The 26,932-nt window shown below is 40.2% G+C and overlaps 1 protein-coding gene across 1 annotated transcript; it reads right to left on the bottom strand.

Moving 5' to 3' along the window:
• Positions 1-655: 655 nt before the first annotated feature.
• On the bottom strand, positions 656-4,017 carry LOC110789805 (uncharacterized). Its single transcript, XM_021994506.2, has 5 exons — positions 3,713-4,017; positions 2,044-2,389; positions 1,674-1,945; positions 1,351-1,547; positions 656-1,234 (listed from the first exon to the last, which is right to left on the bottom strand). The coding sequence occupies exons 1-5, from the start codon at positions 3,909-3,911 to the stop codon at positions 803-805; spliced, it is 1,446 nt and encodes a 481-aa protein (XP_021850198.2). The 5' UTR covers positions 3,912-4,017; the 3' UTR covers positions 656-802.
• Between the last annotated feature and the right edge of the window lie 22,915 nt (positions 4,018-26,932).

The raw sequence follows: 26,932 nt of genomic DNA, 5'->3' as shown, positions 1-26,932 counted from the left end.
TTCTATTGCCTAACATATCTTTTTATTTATTAATAAAATATACTCAATATTATTATATAGTACAAATTACAGGTTTTGTTTTTAATTAACTGCAATCTGCATGTGCATACTATCAATGCTCCTCATATTGGATTTTTAATGTAGATTTCTTGAAATCTACACAAATTTTTTTACTTTTAAAATCTTATTTATATTAATTTTCTCGGTAGGTTTATGATTAATTCATATATTGAACTTAATCTTGACAATTTTTTTTTCCTTGTTTTGAGATTTCAAGCTTTTCTCACATGTAGAAATTAAGTAAATGCACGATGGTGCTTGCATGAATCCTAAAATTTATCCCTCATATACAGTTTGTGTTTCCTCACCCATCTATTCTATTACTCCCTCGCGATTTGTGTGGGTTCTCCTCGTATAATCACTGCTACAAGGCGAGGGCAAGCCTATATTTATATATAGGATGCACTTTCTGCGATCCCACTTGCTTAGAATTGTCTAGACCTCATTCTTATCCACATTGGTCTAGATAATTCCTCATCATTACTATCAATATATAAGCTACTAATAGCTAAGCTTCTTCATATTTCCATAATAATTACTTAAATAACCAAATGTAACTCGAATTGATTAGCTTCTAGGAGTTTCTACAACACTATGCTAATAGTTGTATCCCCGCTTGTTTGTCCTTGAAAAATCTGATTTTCTGCTGGTATATTCACATATATTAGGGAATGTATATGAACGCAACACTATAATGTAAATAAATATATGCATATTAACAAAGAAGTCACACTGCACGTCCCTAGACAACAGGTCCTGCCCTTGCCAACAGAAGACGCAATGAGAAAGTCGCAAGAAGCAGTGTTTGCCAAAACCAACCTCTAGCATTCACAGAGTCCACCTTTTTCGCTAGGAACCATGCAAAGATGGCTTCTGAAATATGTACAGTTGCCACGATACACGAAGCTATCTGAACATTCCTCATTGATCTGAATATGAAAAGAGCAATGGCTCTAACAGGACCAATATCTGGTAACAAGTTGACAACAATGAGAGCAGACAACCCAAACACACAAAATAACCACGCATATAATTTTGGTCTATCTACATTTCTCCTCTTTCTATCTTGCCAATACCAGATCATGGCTGCCATGCCTTCCTGCGGACTCACTATGGGTTTGTACCCAAGCTCCTCCTCAGCTTTTTGCAACGAGAAGTAATGTGTTACACCAATCTGTCACGTCATTCATATTAAATTAGTTAATTTGCATATATATTAAACAATTTCATGTAATTTCAATATGCTGCAGAAATATATGGGAAAAGCTAGGGGTGTTAAAGTTAAAAGACCTTGTACACTTCAGCTGGAAGAATAAGTGGCTGAGGAAGCCATGAAATGTTGAGGAATGGATAAAGAATGGTATACAAAACCCGAAATATCTTTCCAAACACAAGAGCTGAGGGTAGTGTCAATGAGGCCTTTGGTACGTCATACTCTAGGCTTTCTAACAGAGGTCGAATGAACTCGAAAGTATTAGTTGGAGACCCTGTCAGATGGATAATCAAATAAGTTAATAAAAAAAATGAAATAGCAAATCCAAATAACAATTAAAGCGCACCTTCGTATTAATTAAATTTCTAGCAAATTAAGGAAGAATACATGCGTGCATTACCATCTGATATGAAGTAGGATTGTCCAGCTGCAACCGGGTGACCCTTCCTCTCAGAAATTTTGTTGTCTAAAAGTCCAATACTTGCCAAAAGAAGACCACATACAAGATTATCCACATAAACCCAGTCTGTTTTCACATTTGCATCCCCAACTTTAGATAGCAGCATACCCAACTTGGCATAATTCACTATCCTCGGGAAAATGTTATCTTCACCTGGTCCATAAGTAGCAGCAGAACGGACTGCACACGAGTAAAAACACCCACCATTGTCCCTGTACGCTTGTAGATGTTCGTTGTTAGATATTGTACGTCTTAATTTATTTATAACATCAGAATATATATGAGTTTAATTTTTTAATTTTGTGATAACCTGAAAGGGAGGCCATTGTACTTGAGGACTAACTGTTCAGCAATAGCTTTACTACGAGCATATGGATCAGTGTAGTCATCTAGAGGCAGATAAGGAAGACTACTTTCGTCACCATTTACAATCTCCTTTCGTCTGAAAACGACATTGTTAGTACTCAAATACACAAGTCTCTTGATCCCGAATTTCAGACAGACGTCCAGTATAAGGCGAGTTCCATCTATGTTAACCTTATCAATTTTAGCAGTCTGAAGTATTTGTTTTCCTGATATGCCATAAGAAGCGATATGGAAAACACAGTCTGCCCCTCGTAGAGCTTTCTCAACATCCTTTTTATTCGTAATGTCCCCTGTAGAAGCATAAAATGATTCATTTAATTTATTCAAGCTCTGCTTAACTTAATTGCAATGGAGTTAATTTATTAAACTCCATCTTCCACAGAAAAACAAATAATCACACATTCTGAATGAATTTTTCCCCCCTAACAAACTAATGAAGTGGAGGAGATTCGAACCTCAGTCATAAGGGAAATCCTAATCTTCAAATAGTCCCTAGTGGGAAATCATAATCTCCAAATAGCCCCTAGTGGCGTTTGATCCATAACCGTAGAGATTATTAGGCCAAGCCTTGTTTGGTGGTGTTACACGATCTTGGTTGTACTAGAGTTTTAGGGATATTCTTGCATCTTTGTAGTAATGAAAATATCTGAATCATATGATGTGGTTGTCCGTCTTCTATAAGACAACCCATTCGTGGACTACGGACAATGGTGTACAATGAGCATGATTCACAGAACACACGGAAAATAACATGAAATTGCGACAAAATAACATAGTTTATAATACTTCACTTTTTTGTTATAATAAAAAATAAATTATTTCACATTATATTAGGAAGATAAGTAAAAAATATATTCATAAATATATTCACGTTCTTTTCACATAATGTAATGTTCTTTATACTATGCAATTGTGCACGATGCTCATTGTTTTTTATGGTTCTACTACGAGGAGTTCTCACCGCCTTTGGCTAGTAAACTACTCTTCCGCAGGTGTTTTGCATGGGTACTTCTATGGACAACATTTCTCTCAACTGGGATTTTTTTTCCATACACAAGTCTCGAACCCGAGACCTTGATTAAGGAGCAAAAGACACTTAATACTCACGCCAACCCCAATTGGTTGAACCAAGGTTTACCATCTAAATTGTTCATTGTGCAACATGGCCTACCATCTATATTTCGGAAAACTTAGACCCCTGATGTCCTACCAAGTTCAGCCCCAATCATCACCATAACAACAGTCGATTGGTATATATAGTGGAAATATAAGTCCAATAAAACATAATTTAACCTAACCTATAGAATTGGCTACCATATACAGGTAAATAGAATCATTCTATATTAGATTCTTAATTACATAAACGATCCACACTCTGTTCCCGCATGTGTATCAAATACCATTCTAAAATTTAAATACGGAGTATTTATTTACAATTAATGTTTTTATTTGTTGAAAGAAAGATAGCATGTACATTTTATTTATTTTAAATCATTTTCAGCCAAAGTAAAGATAACTTGTGGAAAATAACCAACACAAACATATTACGAACAAACTACTCTCTGTATCTGAATAAAGAAATAGAGTGATGGAGGTGATACATAATTACATACCAAGAATGGAAACAACACCAGCTTGAGAGAGTAGAGACGACGGCCATGTTGAAGAACAACGGATGTCGTCAAGGGTTCGAACCTCAAAAGCGCCTTTTTTAAGAAGCTGTAAACAGAGAGATGCACCCAAGTACCCCACTCCTCCTGTCACTACCGAAATCTTCCCTTGTATTCCTTCATTATTATTTTTCAATTCCATCCTTCAATTTATCTCTCTAAATTTAAATGAATAAAATTCTTATTTCTGTTCATTTAAATTCTTACTGGCCAGTTGGTATTGAGTCATCCTTTTCACGTGTCTACTCTTGGGCGAGGTGCGTAATTACGTTAGCTTCTTGATTACGTAGGGATTGTGTTATATAAACGTAAAAAGTGGGGCAAAATCACAAGATTCGAATGTGAGCCCAATTACTTCATGCATGTGAGAAGTTGTTACGAAATCAGAAATTATACACATGGGGAGATCAAAATATAACATTCAATTTTTATAACAATGCAAAACAAAAAAAGATTGAAAACAAAATAAAAATAGACAAGTAAAGGGGCAAGGTAAAATTACTACTTTTAAAATATGTCATAGGGCTTATGGCCCTGCCAGCCCCTTAATTTCGCCCATGGAGTGACGAGGGCATAGATATATTGTACTATAAAGGAGTCAGTTTGGACCCCTCGGTGGGATCCACTGTCACAAGGAAATTACTAAAATACCCCTAAACAAAAATGCTCACGGTTGGGCTTAGATCAGAATTTCGGGGTTCAAATCCGAGCCTCCAGCGGACCCAATATTTCATAACCTTTAATTGCTCATATTTACTAACAATGTCCTTCGGCATTACTATAAATATGACCCACCTAATCATTACTAAGTTATTAAATTACTCCTAAACTCACTCTCTCACTACTTTCTCTTTCTACAAGAACTGACTTGAGCGTCGGAGAGGGTTTTCTCTGGAACCCCCCGAGACAGTTTACGTTTATAATTTTGTAGGAAAAACCAACAGCCAAATACTCAGAAACAACAACCCGGTTGAAGGAAATAGTTCTCCTGGTTGACAAAGCTTCCCCCATTTATATTTAGCATTTTCTTCGCAGAAATTGTTGACGTCGTCTGTGGGGAAGCCAACTATAAGCTATGGTTAATACTCGAAGAACTAGGCAACACAATTCACCGGGAAAATCGAACCATTCGTCGTGCCTGGAAGATAGAGAAAGACCCCCCTCGCCTTTGGACATCAGGCGCGCAGGCACATCACCGGTCACCCGGGGTGATCTGAATGACATGTCATCCCAGCTCAATAATTCTCTTGAGAGAACAGTCGGTGCAATGGTGATCAATCTGCAAGAAGGAGGTGAAGGCACTTCTCGAAGGCCTTCCCCTCGTAGCCCTAATGTTAGAATACAACCTTCCTTTACTTGTATTTCTCCTTTCTATTGCTTTCTAGGATCTTTCTAATAGTTTTTTCTAGGCTTTAGGGAGAATTATTATGTTACTGTAATTCCAGTGTTCACTGGCAAGATTTAGCTAATTCAAAATAAACCTCTATGAGGGGTATGAACCAATACCTCTCATCAGAAGTTGCCTTTGCTTAATTCATGTGTTGTTGCTAGCCTTTATAGATACTGTGTTGTCGCATGCTTTTAAGCTTTCCAAGACCCATCAAAGTCCCTCAAAACAGATACACTCTCGTCGACGGTCCCGCTTGTGCCTGCTGGGCGCACACAAGCGCCCTGTTCGACCCTCGACCCTCGCTCTTGTCGCCAATAGGCAAGAGTGCCCTTTCAGAATCAGAAGCTTACTCGTGCCCCTACGAGTCACAAGACACTCATTCCGCACCAGGCTTGCCTCCTTGCCGCCAATAGGCAAGAGGGTGCCGCACGGATCCGGTGTCAAAACATTCGGACCGTGACAGTTGGTATCAGAGCCAAGGTTCAAACCTAGGCATCGAGAGACCCAAGAAGCAAACTGAGATGGAAACAATCGAAGAAAGACTAGCTGGCTGGAAGGCAAGTCAGAGAGCTGGACCGACTCGAGGAAATTGTGATTGGCCAAGCCAAAGAGATAGAAAGACTAGAGGGTGCGGTCGATGAGCTCATGCAAGAGAAAGAAGCGCTTCAGGAACAACTCAACTTTGTCCAGAAGCAAGCTGAAGATGCCCAAGACAAATGCGCGATACTGATGCGCGCTGCAAGAACTGACTCGAGTGGAGGTGGTGCGATGAAGATAAAACCTCCAAAGCCTCGAGACTACAGTGGGGCTAGAGACTCGAAGGAAGTTGATAACTTTCTCTTCGATATGGAGCAGTACTTTAGGATTTGTCAGCTGAGCAACGATCTAAAGGTTGATACCGCGACCATGCACTTGTCGGATGATGCGAAGCTATGGTGGCGCACAAAGCACGCCGACATCGAAGCTGGGAAGATCAAGATAGATACTTGGGAAGAGTTCAAGAAGGAACTCAAAGATCAATTCTACCTTGAGAACACCGAGTTTGTTGCAAGAATGAAGCTGCAGGAGATCTGCCACAAGGGCTCCATACGCGACTATGTGAAAGAATACTCGGCTTGCATGTTGGACATCCGTGACATGAATGAAAAGGATCGGTTGTTCAACTTTGTTCACGGGCTACAAGAATGGGCGCATCGTGAAGTATTGAGGGCGAAGGTTGACACCCTTTCGGCCGCTATGACTGCTGCAGAGCGATTAATGGACTACTCAGCTGGGAGAAACCATCGCTCAGAAGAAGAACCAAGGGGGACGCCTATTAGTTTGGAGGGCCCGACTCCAAACTCACCTAAGAGCGCAACAAGTGGCTCGAAGGTGCCGTCCAGCTCAGTCGGGGGATTCAAGCCAAGAAGTGGGGGAGGCGACTCTCAGAAATCATGGTCGTCGCCATCCTAATCAACAAGAGAATCCAAAGTCGGCACTTCCTCGGGAAACATTAGTAGGCTGAATTGCTTGCTATGCCAAGGCCAACACAAATGGTGGGAGTGCAAACACAAAGGGGAGATTGACAACCTCCAAAAGAGACTGTCAGCCATGACCGTTAATGAAACAGGCGAGCCCGAAGAAGAAGAAGATGTGCAGCCTCAGACAATGGGTTCCATGTACAGAATGGGAGCCATGAGAATGATACCTCAAGAAGAAGAGGAAGAAGAAGAAGAAGAAGAAGAAGAAGAAGAAGAAGAAGAAGAAGAAGAAGAAGAAGAAGAAGAAGAAGAAGAAGAAGAAGAAGAAGAAGAAGAAGAAGAAGAAGAAGAAGAAGAAGAAGAAGAAGAAGAAGAAGTCTGACACCTGTCGGCAATGCGAGTGATGAAGCCCCAGAAGAAGGCGACATCCCATAAGCAACCTCGCACCAGATACCCACCAAAGCGAGTGATGGAGCCACACAGAAAGGCGACATCTCAGACACAACCTCGCAGCAGATACAAGAATCAAGATGCTAATTCGGGCCAAGCTGCTCCGAAAAAGAAACAAGAATCGAGGAAGACTTGGATTCACAAGAAGCGTCAAACCCAAGCCAATAAGAATCCGACAAAGACAAAATAAGCTACCAAGAGACAAGAAGATCAAGGAAAACTCCAGCAACCGCCATAAACCAACGGCGCAGCAAAGACTACAGAGTTTAGAATAGGAGCTTTTTCTTTTATCCATTGTAATTCTTGTAAGTCGACGAGGTCATCGACAGCTTAAGTGGGCGAGGATGTTAGAATCCAACCTTCCTTTACTTGTATTTCTCCTTTCTATTGCTTTCTAGGATCTTTCTAATAGTTTTCTAGGCTTTAGGGAGAATTATTATGTTACTGTAGTTCCAGTGTTCACTGGCAAGATTTAGCTAATTCAAAATAAACCTCTATGAGGGGTATGAACCAATACCTCTCATCAGAAGTTGCCTTTGCTTAATTCATGTGTTGTTGCTAGCCTTTATAGATATTGTGTTCTCGTATGCTTTTAAGCTTTTCAAGACCCATCAAAGTCCCTCAAAACAGATAAACTCTCGTCGACAGTCACGCTTGTGCCTGGTGGGCGCACACAAGCTCCCTGTTCGACCCTCGACCCTCGCTCTTGACGCCAATAGGCAAGAGTGCCCTTTCAGAATCAGAAGCTTACTCGTGCCCCTACGAGTCACAAGACACTCATTCCGCACCAGGCTTGCCTCCTTGCCTCCAATAGGCAAGAGGGCGCCGCACGGATCCGGTGTCAAAACATTTGGACCGTGACACCTAACATCCCACCAAGGAGGGAACGCTCAAGGACACATATGAGTACCGAGGCACAACCGTCGGGAACACGAGCAAGAGAGGGACCTCCCCTCAACACAACTGATGCTCGACGGATCATCAACGAGCGCATGATGCAGAGAGGAGATATGGACGCCCAAGAGGTGCTCAATCAACGAAGATGGGATCAGGAGCGCCTTGAAGAGAAATGAGGGAGGACATGAGGGAGATAAGAAGACGCCAAACAACACAAGACCTACCAGCCAAGGATGACTCAACCATGCCCGCTGAATCATCTCCACAAGAGCCATATAATAGGCCTCCAAGCCACCAGCCTCAAAGAAGAGGAGAAGCCGATGAATATGTCACCCCAAGGCAACTAAGGCAAACAAACGCCCGAAGGGAATCGTCCCCCATGCCAAGGCAGAGGTCGCATATTCACCGAGAAATAGATAAAACTCCTCCCCACTGCAGACGCCTACATTTGTCCCTAGGCCCGAAGCGGTGTGTTCGATGATGAAACCAAACACTGTTTGACTAAGCTTTCCTAAACATGCGACGAACAACCTGTGACTGACTGATAATCCCAAAAACCATATTTCCATTTTTAGTAACTACTATTTATAGTAACTATTATGCTTAATCGCTGCCCAGAATAGTAACCGTATAAGATAAGTTTTCAAGTGATTGCATTGCATTACAATTAATCCTTGAAGAAAATATAAGAGTTGCATTCCAACCAATATCCTTAAAAGAGATAAAAACGTGAGTGAGATATAAGGTTCGGATAAAATCGGATAAAACTGGAAAAGTTGAAGTAAAACACTAGCGCTAGATATTTCTAGCACTGGGCACACATGCGGCACAAATATTCCAGCGCACCAAAGCCAGCGCTAGAATATTCTGGCGCTACAGTTTGGTTCTCACCTAATCACGACAAAGATAAAGTTTTAAACAACTGTCAATGACTCCGCACGAATTAGTTATGGCGCTTCCCTTGCTAGCGCTAGAATATAATAGCGCTTTTGATTAGAGTGCTAGAATATTCTGGCGCTGCTTGTTGCATTTCAGTGAATTTTTATATCTTCCAATATTTATCTTATTTAAGCATGTTACACTATAAATAGACCCTCTGAAATCCGGAAAATAACACACAATCCCCACATAATACCCTAAGCTTGAGTATTGACCGAAGCTTTTTTCTGTCCCGTATTTGCGACCGTCTTATAGGTAGAAACGGAATCGTAAATTCCTTTCATTTGTTCCTTTGTTTTCCTATTTCTTGTACCCTTTCTTATAGTCTTAAGAATTGAATTCTTTAGTGTTGACTTTTATACTTTGTTAGACATGTCCAATGTCACTCCAACAAGGTTCTTACCATTTAATTTATGTTGAATATTTTGTTTCAACTAGATGATCTTACCAGAAGGTTCTAAAGTTCTCTAAGCATCGATCTATTCGAATGTCTAGGGACTAGAATCATTCGAGAATTAAATGGACAAAGATATTAGGTTGTTAACCATTGGATTAGGAATTTAATCATTAAATGAATCCTATACACTTTAGGTTTCGTATGTGAACACAAACACACACGCACGCACAGCAGCCCACGAGGGGCGCCATGCGCGCACGCGCAGCCCACGAGCAACCGCAGCCCACTGCCATGAAGCCCACACGCTGCCGCAGCCTTGGCTGGTGCGTTGTGGCGCGCGTTTCTCTTGCTGGACGTGGGCCTGGCTTCGTGATGGGCCTTCGTCTAGCAAGCTCGTCCGATGCTAATTCGTACGACGCGCTTCCGATTAATTTCCTGATTCCGGATTTCATTTCCGATACGAACAATATTTAACATTTCCGATTCCGGAATTAATTTCCGTTTCGAACAAATATTTAATATTTCCGTTTCCGGAATTATTTTCCGATTCCGATAATATTTCCGATTCAGACAATATTTCCGTTTCCGGCAATATTTCCGATTCCGGCAATATTTCCATTTCCATTATTTTTTTCCGATACGTACCATGTTTCCGTTTCCGGCAACATCTACGACTTGGATAATATTTATATTTCCGATACGATCCATATTTCCGTTTCCGGCAATATCATCGTTTCCGGATGATACGAGTTTAAAAACTCGTTGTATAAACAAGGATAGTTGATTAACAAGCTAGACCTTTAACTCGTTGATCGTGAATGCAAGACAAGACCTATTGACTCACAATCAGTTCTTTGAATAGGAAACGCGTCCAAAACAATGAAAAAAACTGAATTATAAACTATAATTTGAAATGTAACAAACAAGTGTTTTAATCATCCAGTTGGTTGTTTATTCCAATCAAGAAGCTGACTATAAATAGCCAAAAACCAACAGCTACAAGAGCTTTAAACGGCTAATTAAGAGCCATTTAAGAGCCTTTAAAACTAGCAGTTACAAGCTCTAAAAGCCTCCTAATTCAGTCACTAAATTGGAGGTTACAAAGGCTTAAAACTCTCCTTACAAACAGAAATAATCAAAGCTAAGTAATGACTGAATTTAAATTGGGGATTTAAACAAATATCCCTTTATTAAACCGACTTTAACCAAAGCAATTAAAAATAATAAGTGCGTACAATCTGTTTAAACAAGCGGACCAATGTGATTAAACGGACCAGTTTGATTAACGTACCACCTTGATAATAAGGACCATATAACGAGCTCACTCAATCCAAGTCACCATGCACACAAAATGAGCCATTGAACCCAAATCAGTTTTGGTTCCAATTGCTAGCATAAGACTATCACTTTCATCCATAACCCTATCATCCCCTCCCCCTTTAAAAGGAATTGACCTCAATTCAGCAAGGCCATCATCATCAAGATAAGGTGAAAGATCACCTACATTGAAAGTAGCATGGACACCATAGTCTCCCGGAAGCTCAATCTTGTAAGCATTATCATTCACACATGCAACCACCTTGTAAGGACCTTCAGCCCTAGGCATAAGCTTGTTCTTGCGTTTGCTTGGAAAACGCTCTTTCCTTAAATGAACCCAAACCAAATCACCTTCTTCAAACAACCTCGGTTTGCGATTCTTATTTGATTTCTGTTTATAAGAGGCATTAATAGCTTCAATTCGCTCACGAACTTGTTGGTGCAGCTTCATCATAGACTTTAACTTAGCATCGGCATCCTTGTGAACCAACTCCTCTTTTGGTAATGGAATTAAATCCAAGGGCAAGTATGGATTAATCCCATATACTACCTCAAATGGAGAATGACCAGTAGCATAAGTAGGAGACCGATTATAAGCAAATTCAGCGTGAGCAAGCTTGACATCCCAATCCTTTTGCGTTTTACTTACCAACCCTCTCAATAGCGTTCCCAAGGTTCGATTTGTCACCTCTATTTGCCCATCAGTTTGAGGGTGGTGTGAAGTGCTAAACAACAACTTGGTTCCTACCTTTCTCCACAATGTATTCCAAAAGTAACTCAAGAACTTGGAATCTCGATCAGAAACAATAGTCTTTGGAATTCCATGCAAACGAACAATCTCCTTATAATACAAATCAGCCACATTACAAGCATCATCCGTTTTGTGACAGGCGACGAAGTGAGCCATTTTTGAAAATCTATCCACCACGACCGTAATAGCATCCTTACCTCTATGAGTACGAGGCAAAGCCACTATAAAATCCATGGATACATCTTCCCAAGGGCGAACTGGAACCGGCAAAGGTGAGTATAAACCGGGTTTGAAAGAACTCTTGGCCATATGACAAGTCACACATTTATTCACAATGTTCGTTACATCACCTAACATTTTAGGCCAAAAGAAATGTTCTCTCAATATTTCCAGGGTCTTGGCTATGCCAAAGTGACCAGCCAATCCTCCACCATGAGCCTCACGCACTAGTAACTCGAATTGAATGCTTAGGAATACAAAGGCGATTACCTTTGAAAAGAAACCCATCTTGCAACATGTACTCCCCATAAGCACCAACTGCACATTTCTCGAATGCAACTCCAAAATCACCATCATCATGATAATAATCTTTTAAGGTTTCAAACCCCAACAAACGAACATCAAGTGTAGCAAGCAAAGTGTACCTTCGTGATAATGCATCAGCCACCACATTGCTTTTACCATCTTTGTATTTCGAAGAAAAATGAAAGGATTGCAAGAACTCAACCCATTTAGCATGCCTTGGGCTCAATTTTTGTTGCCCATTAATATACTTCAAAGATTCATGATCAGAATGCAAAACAAAGTGGCTAGAACGCAAATAATGACTCCAATGATCCAAAGCTCTAACAATGGCATAGAACTCTTTATCATAAGTGCAATAATTCAAACGAGCACCCCCTAACTTTTCCGAAAAATAAGCTATGGGACGCTTACCTTGGATCAAAACAGCACCAATCCCCACTCCACTAGCATCACACTCGACCTCAAAAGGTTGAGAGAAATCTGGCAGCGCCAAAATAGGAGCAGCACACAAACGCTCTTTAATCACATCAAACGCCTTTTGAGCGTCCTCTCCCCATACAAAAGCACCTTTCTTCAAGCAACTAGTGATAGGACTAGTAATAGTACTGAAATCACAATGAAACGTCTATAAAATGAAGCAAGACCATGAAATGAACGCACCTCACTTATAGTTTTAGGATTAGGCCACGATTTGATAGCCTCAATCTTGGACTGATCCACGGACACTCCATCTTTCGAAACCACATAGCCCAAGAATACAACATTGTCAACAAGGAATGAACACTTCTCTAGCTTCCCATAGAGTCTTTGAGCTCTAAGTGTTTCAAAAACATCCCTCAAATGAATCAGATGCTCCTCTTCGTTCCTACTATACACCAAGATGTCATCAAGATATACCACAACGAATTTGCCCAAAAATGATTTAAGCACTTCGTTAATTAGCCTCATAAACGTACTAGGAGCATTAGTGAGACCAAATGGCATGACGGTCCACTCATACAAACCATGTTTTGTCTTGAAAGCCGTTTTCCACTCATCTCCTTCACGCATCCGAATCTGATGATAACCACTTCGCAAATCAATTTTTGAGAACAACTTCGAACCATGGAGCTCATCTAACATATCATCAAGTCTCGGAATTGGAAAACGATACTTGATGGTAATGTTATTCACAGCCCTACTATCAACACACATTCGCCATGTTCCATCTTTCTTAGGCACAAGCAACACCGGAACAGCACATGGACTCAAGCTTTCTCTAACATAGCCTCGATTCACAAGTTCATCAATTTGCTTTTGTAATTCCTTTGTTTCCTCCGGATTGCAACGATAGGCAGCCTTATTAGGCAAAGAAGTTCCTGGAATAAGATCAATTTGATGTTCAATACCACGAATAGGGGGCAAACCTGGTGGTAATTCATCCGGAAATACATCCTTGAACTCAAACAGCAATTCGGCAATGGGACTGCCTTCTTTCCAATTTTGGCCTTCAATTGGACTCTCCTTAGCCACGAGCAAATACACCAACTCTCCATGATCAAGAGCTTGCTCAATTTCTCGTTCACTAGCCAACATGGTGAGATTCGGCTTTTTCTTTTGTTTCACACTCATGGATCGAACCGCTTGAGATGACATAGGCTTTAGCACAATTTTCTTGCCTTTATCTCTCAATTCATACTCATTGCTTCTCCCTTTATGAATCACGTCCCTATCAAACTGCCAAGGACGACCCAACAAAATATGACAAGCATCCATAGGAATAACATCACAAAGAACTTCATCCACATACGAACCCATAGTCAAACCAACCCTTACTTGCTTCGACACTTTTACACTATTACCATCATCAAGCCAATGGAGTGCGTATGGCCTAGGATGGGCAGTAGTGATTAAGCCTAATTTCGACACCATTTCACTAGAAGCAGCATTGGTACAACTCCCCCCATCAACAATTACACTACACCACTTATCTTTCACTAGACATTTAGTATGAAACAACTGATCTCGTTGGTCTAGATCAGTAGGTGAAATTTGAGTTTGTAGGGCTCTAAGAACCAGATTTGTGTCATAAATTGGAGCCTCATACCCTTCCTCTTCCTCCTCATCACCACTCTCATCAAACAAAAATACGTCCCCCAACCTCTTTTCCTCTTCCAACAACTCCTCACGACATTCAACAGCTTCTCTCAAGGTCACTACTCGTTTATTTGGACACGCATTTTGATAATGCCCAAACCCTTGACACTTAAAACAACGCACCTTGGACAGACTTGTTTCTTTGGTTGGGTTAGATAGTTTAGGGGCAGCCGTAGAATTACTTGAACCTACGGTACTAAGTGATGTGTTTGGTTTCAAGCTAGGTTCGGATTTAGCCCAAGACTTGGCTTTACCATCCATACTAGACCCTCCCCCATATTTTGCCTTCCCTTGACTTTCCAATTTTAAACAAAGTCCACAAGGAGTGTCAAAATCATAATATGGATAAAGGTCTACGGTATTGGCAATATTATAATTTAGACCCCTTAAAAATCTGGACAGTTTTTGTTCCTCAATTTCCTCAATTTCTCCCATTAAGGACAACTTTTCAAACTCATCAATATATTCAGCCACACTCATTTTTCCTTGCCTCAATACGGCAATTTTACGATAAGTTGTTATTCTATGAGTTGTTGGCACATACCTTTTGTTAGGTTATGATACATATGACAATTCATAAATCATGCGGAAAAACCATAAAGCCAGGAAAACATATTATTCACACATAATCATTTAGCATAGTTTAGATGCATACACTTTGTTGCGTGCCCTCCCTAGCTGCGCCCGAACCGAACAAGAACAAGTCTTTAGGACTCCAAGTGTCGTCCCTCCGTAGATAGTCCACAGCACGTCCGGATCCGCCTTAAGATTGACCAACTAGAATCGCCCTTAAGGTACTACTTATTTTCGGCTAAATGGGCAAGAGTTATGGCTGATTTTTCTGCTTAAAAATCCTAGCTTTTGAATACTTGAAAACTTGTATATAAATAATGACCCTAGGCCCTTATTTATAGAGGTATGGAAAAGGAATTGTAATCCTACTAGGATGTGGATTTGTTAATTAGAACTTTATTAGGACTCTAAATAACAAAGAAAATCTAATAAGATTAGGATTTTAATCTTCGCATGAATCCTAATAGAATTAGGATTTCCCGCACACGCATCGTACAAGTCGTGCAACTGCGCAGGCCTTGCGGCCCACGACAAGCGCACATCCCATGTGCGGTGCTGCGTGCGCGCGCGCGCCCTTGGCTGGGCCTGGCCTTGCGCTGGGCCTGGTCGAGGCGTGCGTTGCTGCGTGCGGCTCGCTGGGCGATGGCCTGGCTTCATGCTGGGCCTTCGTCTAGCGGGCCTCGTCCGATGCTAATTCGTACGATACTCTTCCGATTAAATTCCCGATTCCGGAATTCATTTCCGATACGAACAACATTTAATATTTCCGATTCCGGAATTAATTTCCGTTTCGAACAAATATTTAATATTTCCGTTTCCGGAATTATTTTCCGATTCCGATAATATTTCCGATTCTGACAATATTTCCGTTTCCGGCAATATTTCCGATTCCGGCAATATTTCCATTTCCGATAATATTTTCCGATACGTACCATGTTTCCGTTTCCGGCAACATCTACGACTTGGATAATATTTATATTTCCGATACGATCCATATTTCCGTTTCCGGCAATATCATCGTTTCCGGAGTATTCATTTCTTGCCTGTGACGATCTCAGCTCCCACTGAAACCAAGATCCGTCGATTCCGAATATCCATAGATGGAGTATTTAATGCCATTAAATACTTGATCCGTTTACGTACTATTTGTGTGACCCTACGGGTTCAGTCAAGAGTAAGCTGTGGATTAATATAATTAATTCCACTTGAACTGAAGCGGCCTCTAGTCAGGCATTCAGCTCACTTGATCTCACTGAATTATTAACTTGTTAATTAATACTGAACCGCATTTATTAGACTTAACATAGAATGCATACTTGGACCAAGGGCATCATTTCCTTCAGTCTCCCACTTGTCCTTAGGGACAAATGTGCATTTCCTAATTCCTTTGTCGCTCGATGCTTGCTCTTGAACATAAGGTAAGAGTTGTCATCCTTATTATGTCCAGAGGTGTTTCTCGGTTTCAGAGTTCAACTGATCAAATAAACAGATAATCATAGCCTATGATTCATCCGAGCACGGCCATGCATTTCACAGTTTCTAGCTCTCCGAGTGGCCTTGTACAACTTTTAAGCATCTCATCCCGATTTATGGGAGGACAATCCCAATCTTGCGATCTTGAGATTAGACTTCGTTTGATAGGTGATTACCTGAGCGTTGCCTTTATAGCCTCCTTTTACGGTGCGACGGTTGGTCAACGTCAAAGTAACCAGTTCTCAAACAAGTAATCTCAAATCACTCAGGTATTGAGGATTTAGTGTCTAATAATTTTAATGAAATTTACTTATGACAGATTTTCATCTCTTACAGTAAAGTTTCATAGGTCTTGTCCGATACTAGTCTTCCCAAAGTAAGTATCTATGCAAATGATTATGACATTGCCATGTCCACATAGTTCAAGAAACAGAACTACTAGTCATCTTGCATTCTAATCGTCTAACGTTTTCTATGCGTCCAATTTTATAGAAAACTCCGACTAGGGACCATTTTCAACCTTTGACATTCAAGTTCACTTGATAGACATTTCTTAGTCACAGGACTGGTCCTGACAGCCTATCTTGAATATATCGTCAAATTGAAGGGACTCATCATTTAATAAACCACAAATTAAATGGAAAAATGAATTCTTTTCATTTATTGTGAATGATTAACCAATAATGTTTTACAAAGATTTAAACTCTAAAACTTTAAAACATTAAACAGGGATATCAAAGCCATTCTCCAATATGCTTGATTCCCATAGCCGCAGTGTGCGAGTTGTGCTTCGCCTACGGCAGAGGTTTAGTCAATGGATCTGAGATGTTGTCATCAGTTCCAATCTTGTTTATCTCGACTTCTTTTCTTTCAACGAACTCTCGTAGAAGGTGAAATCTACGAAGTACATGCTTGACTCTCTGGTGGTGTCTAGGCTCCTTTGCCTGTGCAATAGCTCCGTTATTATCACAATACAGGGCTATTGGTCCTTTAATGGAGGGGACTACACCAAGTTCACCTATGAACTTCCTTAGCCATATAGCTTCCTTTGCTGCTTCATGTGCAGCAATGTACTCTGCTTCAGTTGTAGAATCCGCAATGGTGCTTTGCTTAGCAATTTTCCAGCTTACTGCACCTCCATTGAGGCAGAAGACAAACCCAGACTGTGATCTGAAATCATCTTTGTCGGTTTGGAAACTTGCGTCCGTATAGCCTTTAACAATTAATTCATCATCTCCACCATAGACCAGGAAGTCATCTTTGTGCCTTTTCAGGTACTTCAGAATATTCTTGGCAGCAGTCCAATGCGCCTGTCCTGGGTCTGACTGGTATCTGCTCGTAGCACTGAGTGCGTACGCAACATCCGGTCGTGTACATATCATAGCATACATTATTGAACCAATCAATGATGCATATGGAATCCCATTCATTCGTCTACGCTCATCAAGTGTTTTTGGGCACTGAGTCTTGCTTAGAGTTATTCCATGAGACATGGGTAGGTAGCCTCGCTTGGAGTCCGCCATCTTGAACCTATCAAGCACCTTATTGATATAAGTGCTTTGACTAAGTCCAATCATCTTTTTAGATCTATCTCTGTAAATCTTGATCCCTAGTATGTACTGTGCTTCTCCTAGATCTTTCATCGAAAAACATTTCCCAAGCCAAATCTTGACAGAGTTCAACATAGGAATGTCATTTCCGATAAGTAATATGTCGTCGACATATAATACTAGGAAAGCAATGTTGCTCCCACTGACCTTCTTGTATACACAAGATTCTTCTGCGTTCTTGATGAAACCAAAGTCACTGACTGCTTCATCAAAACGTATATTCCAGCTCCTGGATGCCTGCTTCAATCCGTAGATTGACTTCTTTAGCTTGCATACCTTTTTAGCATTCTTTGGATCCTCAAAACCTTCAGGCTGTGTCATAAACACAGTTTCTGTTAAAACGCCGTTTAAGAAAGCAGTTTTGACATCCATCTGCCATATTTCGTAATCGTAATATGCAGCGATTACTAACTTTATCCGAATAGACTTTAGCATTGCAACTAGTGAAAAGGTTTCATCGTAATCCACACCGTGGACTTGTCTGTAACCTTTTGCAACCAATCTAGCTTTGAAAACTTCAAGTTTCCCATCCTTGTCCTTTTTCAGTTTGAAAACCCATTTGCTTCCAATGGCTTGGTAGCCATCTGGCAAATCGACCAAATCCCATACTTGGTTTTCAGACATGGAGTCTAATTCAGATTGCATGGCTTCTTTCCATTGCTTGGAGCTAGGGCTCGTCATAGCTTGTTTGTAAGTCGCAGGTTCATCACTTTCAAGTAATAGAACGTCATAGCTCTCGTTCGTCAAAATACCTAAGTACCTTTCCGGTTGAGATCTATATCTTTGCGATCTACGCGGGGTAACATTTCTAGATTGACCATGATTCTCACCAGATTCTTCTAAAGATCTCTGAGTTTCATCCTGAATGTCATCTTGAGCATTCTCTAGAGTTTGTTGTTCGACTCGAATTTCTTCGAGGTCTACTTTTCTCCCACTTGTCATTTTGGAAATGTGATCTCTCTCCAAAAAGACACCATCTCGAGCAACAAACACCTTGTTCTCAAATGTATTGTAGAAGTAATACCCCTTTGTTTCCTTTGGATAGCCCACAAGGATACATTTGTCAGATTTTGGATGAAGTTTGTCTGAAATTAATCGTTTGACGTATACTTCACATCCCCAAATCTTCAGAAAAGACACATTTGGAGGCTTTCCAAACCATAATTCATATGGAGTCTTTTCGACAGCTTTAGACGGAGCTCTATTTATAGTGAGTGCAGCTGTATTAAGTGCATGTCCCCAAAATTCTAATGGAAGTTTGGCCTGACCCATCATTGACCTGTTCCTCCGTTCCGACACACCGTTCCATTGTGGTGTTCCAGGAGGAGTCAATTCTGATAGAATTCCACATTCTTTCAGATGGTCATCAAATTCATAGCTCAGATATTCACCACCTCTATCAGACCGCAGTGCCTTAATCTTCTTGCCTAATTGATTCTCTACTTCACTCTGAAATTCCTTGAATTTGTCAAAGGATTCAGACTTATGCTTCATTAGGTAGACATAACCATATCTACTGAAGTCATCAGTGAAAGTGATAAAGTAGCTGAAACCACCTCTAGCATTTGTACTCATTGGTCCACATACATCTGTATGGATTAAACCCAATAGTTCATTTGCTCTTTCTCCAACTTTAGAGAAAGGCTGCTTTGTCATTTTGCCAAGTAAACATGATTCGCATTTACCATAATCCTCTAAGTCAAATGGTTATAGAATTCCTTCCTTTTGAAGTCTTTCTAAGTGTTTCAAGTTTATATGGCCTAATCGACAAAGCCACAGATAGGTGAGATCTGAATCATCCTTTTTGGCCCTTTTGGTATTTATGTTATATACTTGTTTGTCGTGATCTAATAAATAAAGTCCATTGACTAATCTAGCAGATCTATAAAACATCTCCTTAAAATAAAACGAACAACTATTGTCTTTTATTAAAAAGGAAAATCCCTTAGCATCTAAGCAAGAAACTGAAATGATGTTTTTAGTAAGACTTGGAACATGGAAACATTCTTCCAGTTCCAAAACTAGCCCGGAGGGCAACGACAAATAATAAGTTCCTACAGCTAATGCAGCAATCCGTGCTCCATTTCCCACTCGTAGGTCGACTTCTCCCTTGCTTAACTTTCTACTTCTTCTTAGTCCCTGTGGATTGGAACATAAGTGTGAGCCACAACCTGTATCTAATACCCAAGAAGTTGAATTAGCAAGTATACAGTCTATAACGAAAATACCTGAAGATGGAACGACTGTTCCGTTCTTCTGATCTTCCTTTAGCTTCAAGCAATCTCTCTTCCAATGCCCCTTCTTCTTGCAGTAGAAGCATTCGGATTCAGAAGTGGGTTGACTGACCTTCCTCTTTACAGATTTGGCGCCAGTTTGCTTAGTTGGGCTGGCCTTGTTGCCACCTTTCTTAGCATTCCTCTTCTTTCCAGATTTCTTGAACTTGCCCCCACGCACCATAAGCACATCCTGCTTATCACTTTTGAGCGTCTTTTCAGTGGTCTTCAGCATACCGTGAAGCTCAGTGAGCGTTTTGTCCAGACTATTCATACTGTAGTTCAGTTTGAACTGATCATACCCGCTATGAAGAGAATGGAGGATGGTGTCTATAGCCATTTCCTGAGAAAATTGCTGATCCAGCCGACTCATATTCTCAATGAGTCCAATCATTTTGAGAACATGTGGACTTACGGGCTCGCCTTTCTTAAGCTTGGTCTCAAGAATTTGCCTATGAGTCTCGAATCTTTTGACTCGAGCCAGATCTTGGAACATGTTCTTCAACTCACTGATGATTGTGAAAGCATCTGAGTTGATGAACGTTTTCTGCAGATCTGCACTCATGGTGGCGAGCATTAGACATTTCACATCCTTGTTGGCATCAATCCAACGATTGAGGGCTGCCTGAGTGACCCCGTCGCCTGCGGCTTCGGGCATCGCCTCTTCTAGGACATACTCCTTTTCTTCCTGCATAAGAACTATTTGCAAGTTCCTTTGCCAGTCAAGGAAGTTCTTCCCGTTCAACTTCTCCTTTTCGAGAATTGATCGAATGTTGAATGAATTGTTGTTTGCCATATTTAAAACTACAATTGAAAAGAATAAACAAATAAATAACCATCCACAGTTTCTCTTAATAAACTTAAATTCTAGCATACATGCATAATTCAATGTTCATTAAGCATTTTATTCAAGTTATGTGTTCCGGCAGGTGTGAATAAAATGATTCCAAGATCCTAAAATCATTGAAGAACTAAGCACAGTTTGTCGACTTAATCCTAAAACATCTTAGGTAAGCAAAAGCCTTTTGCTAATAGTCTAGAAACTATTCTTGGTTGATAGGTACGTCTAAGAACTTATTAGGTAAACCTATCGATTTTGCCACGACATAAAATGACTCCTTACTTATATCGTTGAGTTTCACCAAAACTAACATGTACTCACAATTATTTGTGTACCTTGCCCCTTTAGGACCAATAAGTAACACCTCGCTGAGCGAAAACTATTACTAGATTGATGTAAAGGATATCCAAGCAAGTGTATATTTTGGCATGGCACCTTTTAACTCAATTTTTAAGTTTGGAACTTAAGGCTCTTACTATGTTGGTTAGATTTTAAGTGAACTAAAATCCTTAATCATGCAACATAATCAAGCTTTTGATCTCATGCATTTTAAGACATATTTAAAAGCAATAAATAACTTAAAACATGCATAAGATAAATGTGATCTAGTATGGCCCGACTTCATCTTGAAGCTTTAACTTCAAAGTCCGTCTTGAAAATCTCCGTGGGAGGCACCATTTTCTTCAAATAGGATAAGCTATAATTAAACTAATTACAACTATTTGATTGTACGCAGACCATATTTGAATTGAAAAACAACTTTGGTACTTTAGACCAATTACATTCAAATTAATGGTACGCAGACCATATTTTCTATCCTATTTGGGCCATACTAGTCACTTCATAACCTGCAAAACAGTACATATACAATATATACCATTCACCCATTCATTATCATGAATGGCCCACATAGCTGGTTAGTAAAACACATTATGCATCACATAAACATTTGCAGCAATTAATCAAGAGCATCAATAATCTACAAATTATTCAGTCCTTATTAATTCTAATCAAGTTGCTTTAACCTTAAGGGTTTGTAGACCTAATCAAGAGTTTATGACTAAAAGGGGCTCCCACTTAAACCAATAAATTCATATGCTTTACTAATTTTAAACATAAAAATGTATTTCTAGTCTAACCGGAAACATACAAATTTAATTAAAATTTAAAGCTCATATAAATTTAAAATTGAATCCAAAAGTTTAATTTAATTTCAGTCGTATTTAAATTAATTCATGATTTTAATTTTAGTAAAATCATTAGAATAAATAAAATTTATTATAATTACAATATTCAAAATTAAAATCCAAGAAAATAATTTAAATTATTAATTTTAAAATTAATTAAAATTTCGTAAACTGAAAATTTCAAATTAAAATTTCAAAACGATCTAATCGCAACGCAACAACCTCACGCATCGCACGCCCATGGGCACACGCACACAGCCATCGCTGGCCATGTGCGCGCAGCCCATGCGCTGTGTCGCATTGCTGCTGCTCAACATCGCAAGGCATCACGCGAGGTGGTGCTCGCTGCGCGCGCCAGCGCTCGACGCACGAGAATGCTGCCGCAACCCATCGCTGGGCGCAGCGCTCGTCGCACGTCGCAACACGCACTCGCACGCCATCGCTGGGCGCAGCGCTCGTCGCACGCACAACAAGCACTCGCACGCCATCGCTGGGCGCAGCGCTCGTCGCACGCACAACAAGCACTCGCACGCCATCGCTGGGCGCAGCGCTCGTCGCACGCACAACAAGCACTCACAGCGCGCGAGCGATTGATGCTTGGCGCAGCACTCGTGGCACGCGAGCTTACGCTCGCTGCGCGCGAGGCTCCGCACGCTTGCGCGAGGCAGTGCGCGCTGTGGCGCAGCTCGCTTGCTGCCCACACGCGACTGCTCGTGCCTTGCTCTCGCCCTCGCCCATTCGCCCATTGCACACAGCCCACGACACAAGGCAGGGCTGCTGCCTTGTGCTCGTGCACCATGGCCTTGCTGATTGCTTTCGTACCGCATGGGCGACGAGCTCCCTTGCTCGTCGTCACATGCCCGCACTATACAACACCCCTTAAGGGTAACACGTAGCGTCCATTGCTTTGTGCGTGCAAGTTATATGAGCGAATCGCATAAAAATTTAAAATTTATATTCAAAATTAATGACAAATTAATAAATAATATTAATTTCATAATTTTAGGGCGAAAAATCGAAAATTTATTATTCAATTGATTTCCGATTAACATGGATTCAAGTCTAGGTCATAAAAATTTAAAATTTAACATAAATTTACAATTTTATGGTGGTTTTTAATCATAGGTATCTAATTAAATTATAACTAATTATGAAAATCAAATTAATTCTAAATTATTCCAATTTTCAACAAATTAATCATAATTACAAATTAGATTGCATAATTAACAAGGCTAGGCATTCAAACTTGTTAAACATATACAGTAGGTCAATCAAAAATTCAAGATTTATCAACAAGAATCGCAAATATTTAATTTAACATCTTAAATTTACGAAATTTTGCATTCGAAAAACTAAAACCTCCGAAAAGTCATAGTTAGGCTTCGAATTTGAGAATTCTGAGTTCGGCCGAAAAATTTTTTTTTGTCAAATTTTAGAATGCCTTTTACATGCGGAATTGACACAAAAATCACTCGATTTGGATGAGTAACGAAGAAACTGCCGAAAAACTGCGTACGTATAATTAAATAAACGCAATTTGCAATTAATTAACAATTACGAAAATTAATCACCCCTTTTAATTCTTGCAAATTTGTAATATTTAACCATGTTCATGCAATTTAGATTATGAAAATAATAAGAGGCTCGTGATACCACTGTTAGGTTATGATACATATGACAATTCATAAATCATGCGGAAAAACCATAAAGCCAGGAAAACGTATTATTTACACATAATCATTTAGCATAGTTTAGATGCATACACTTTGTTGCGTGCCCTCCCTAGCTGCGCCCGAACCGAACAAGAACAAGTCTTTAGGACTCCAAGTGTCGTCCCTCCGTAGATAGTCCACAGCACGTCCGGATCCGCCTTAAGATTGACCAACTAGAATCGCCCTTAAGGTACTACTTATTTTCGGCTAAATGGGCAAGAGTTATGGCTGATTTTTCTGCTTAAAAATCCTAGCTTTTGAATACTTGAAAACTTGTATATAAATAATGACCCTAGGCCCTTATTTATAGAGGTATGGAAAAGGAATTGTAATCCTACTAGGATGTGGATTTGTTAATTAGAACTTTATTAGGACTCTAAATAACAAAGCAAATCTAATAAGATTAGGATTTTAATCTTCGCATGAATCCTAATAGAATTAGGATTTCCCGCACACGCATCGTACAAGCCGTGCACCTGCGCAGGCCTTGCGGCCCACGACAAGCGCACATCCCATGTGCGGTGCTGCGTGCGCGCGCGCGCCCTTGGCTGGGCCTGGCCTTGCGCTGGGCCTGGTCGAGGCGTGCGTTGCTGCGTGCGGCTCGCTGGGCGAGGCCTGGCTTCGTGCTGTGCCTTCGTCTAGCGGGCCTCGTCCGATGCTAATTCGTACGATACGCTTCCGATTAAATTCCCGATTCCGGAATTCATTTCCGATACGAACAACATTTAATATTTCCGATTCCGGAATTAATTTCCGTTTCGAACAAATATTTAATATTTCCGTTTCCGGAATTATTTTCCGATTCCGATAATATTTCCGATTCTGACAATATTTCCGTTTCCGGCAATATTTCCGATTCCGGCAATATTTCCATTTCCGATAATATTTTCCGATACGTACCATGTTTCTGTTTCCGGCAACATCTACGACTTGGATAATATTTATATTTCCGATACGATCCATATTTCCGTTTCCGGCAATATCATCGTTTCCGGAGTATTCATTTCTTGCCTGTGACGATCTCAGCTCCCACTGAAACCAAGATCCGTCGATTCCGAATATCCATAGATGGAGTATTTAATGCCATTAAATACTTGATCCGTTTACGTACTATTTGTGTGACCCTACGGGTTCAGTCAAGAGTAAGCTGTGGATTAATATAATTAATTCCACTTGAACTGAAGCGGCCTCTAGTCAGGCATTCAGCTCACTTGATGTCACTGAATTATTAACTTGTTAATGAATACTGAACCGCATTTATTAGACTTAACATAGAATGCATACTTGGACCAAGGGCATCATTTCCTTCACCTTTTACGTAGCTTACGTTTCAAAGACTCCCAAGAGGTAATTTTCTCCTTCCATTCACGTATTCTCTTGGATTTCAGTCCCTCGAACCACAATGAAGCCCCTCGTCCTAGCTTCAATATGGCATATTTGCAACGCTTCTCATAATCAATGTCCTTGAAATCGAACATTCTCTCTATTTTGCGCTCCCACTCCAAATAGGCTTCCGGATCTGTTCCAACAACAAATTCAGGAAGTTCGGTGACCTTGAATTCATCCATAGCCCGTAGATCACGCCTAGGAGGCCTACGATACCCCCCATCTCTAACGTTCTTCAAGGCTTCTTGGAGATGTTGTAGAAAGTCAGGATCATCAAAATCCATATTTCAGTTTGTAAGAATTACGAACAGCAGCTCTTTTTTTTTTTTTTTTTTGGGCGGATCTCACGAACAGCAGCTCTGATACCACTAATGATACGAGTTTAAAAACTCGTTGTATAAACAAGGATAGTTGATTAACAAGCTAGACCTTTAACTCGTTGATCGTGAATGCAAGACAAGACCTATTGACTCACAATCAGTTCTTTGAATAGGAAACGCGTCCAAAACAAAGAAAAAAAGCTGAATTATAAACTATAATTCGAAATGAACAAACAAGTGTTTTAATCATCCAGTTGGTTGTTTATTCCAATCAAGAAGCTGACTATAAATAGCCAAAAACCAACAGCTACAAGAGCTTTAAACGGCTAATTAAGAGCCATTTAAGAGCCTTTAAAACTGGCAGTTACAAGCTCTAAAGCCTCCTAATTCAGTCACTAAATTGGAGGTTACAAAGGCTTAAAACTCTCCTTACAAACAGCAATAATCAAAGCTAAGTAATGACTGAATTTAAATTGGGGATTTAAACAAATATCCCTTTATTAAACCGACTTTAACCAAAGCAATTAAAAATAATAAGTGCGTACAATCTGTTTAAACAAGTGGACCAATGTGATTAAAAGGACCAGTTTGATTAACGTACCACCTTGATAATAAGGACCATATAACGAGCTCACTCAATCCAAGTCACCATGCACACAAAATGAGCCATTGAACCCAAATCAGTTTTGGTTCCAATTGCTAGCATAAGACTATCACTTTCATCCATAACCGTATCACTGGAGTATTCATTTCTTGTTTGTGACGATCTCAACTCCCACTGAAACCAAGATCCGTCGATTCCGAATATCCATAGATGGAGTATTTAATGCCATTAAATACTTGATCCGTGTACGTACTATTTGTGTGACCCTACGGGTTCAGTCAAGAGTAAGCTGTTGATTAATATAATTAATTCCACTTGAACTGAAGCGGCCTCTAGCTAGACATTCAGCTCACTTGATCCTCACTGAATTGTTAACTTGTTAATTAATACTGAACCGCATTTATTAGACTTAATATTTTATGCATACTTGGACCAAGGGCACTATTTCCTTCAATTGTGAGTCAAATATGTTTGCACTCCATGCATATCACGATAAACGGGTTTTGTTAGTTTTCTTCAATGTCGTTGTAAAACTGAATGGCGACTCCTACAGACTAGTAAAAAGAGGCTAACGCCCACGGTTAGTTCATATTTACTTAATATGATTACCACATCAAGAGGGGAAAGTTGTTCGGGCCATTTTCTCAATGCTCGTCCTATTTTTCGACCCCCTCACAGTGGCGACTCCATTGGGGACAATATTGAAGTAATCTATGCAAATAGTGCGTCGATGAGGAAGCCGTATAGCAGAAGTCGAACGCTACACCATAATTATTTCCTTATTAAGTTGGGACGACCTGAAATATTCAACGTGACGAATGATCGCAAAAGAACCGCATACCTAATCTTTGCTTCCTTGGCATATTTCATCTCAGAATAAGGACACCTATCAGCCCGAGGGGTGCACGCGCTTCGGATGTTG

The sequence above is a fragment of the Spinacia oleracea genome, chromosome 5 (genome assembly GCF_020520425.1).
Source record: "Spinacia oleracea cultivar Varoflay chromosome 5, BTI_SOV_V1, whole genome shotgun sequence".
Classification (NCBI taxonomy): domain Eukaryota; kingdom Viridiplantae; phylum Streptophyta; class Magnoliopsida; order Caryophyllales; family Amaranthaceae; genus Spinacia; species Spinacia oleracea.
Note: the sequence above shows the minus strand (reverse complement) of the source record. Positions and strands in the feature narration are given on the sequence as shown.

Bases quoted from the DNA above. Each gene is read 5' to 3' on its own strand.
- LOC110789805 (XM_021994506.2), bottom strand. From the start codon at position 3,911: ATGGAATTGAAAAATAATAATGAAGGAATACAAGGGAAGATTTCGGTA. The intron at 2,390-3,712 runs GTATGTAATTAT...ATGCTTCTACAG, and splicing joins TGGTGTTGTTTCCATTCTTG to GGGACATTACGAATAAAAAG. The intron at 1,235-1,350 runs GTCTTTTAACTT...ATGACGTGACAG, and splicing joins TTCCAGCTGAAGTGTACAAG to ATTGGTGTAACACATTACTT.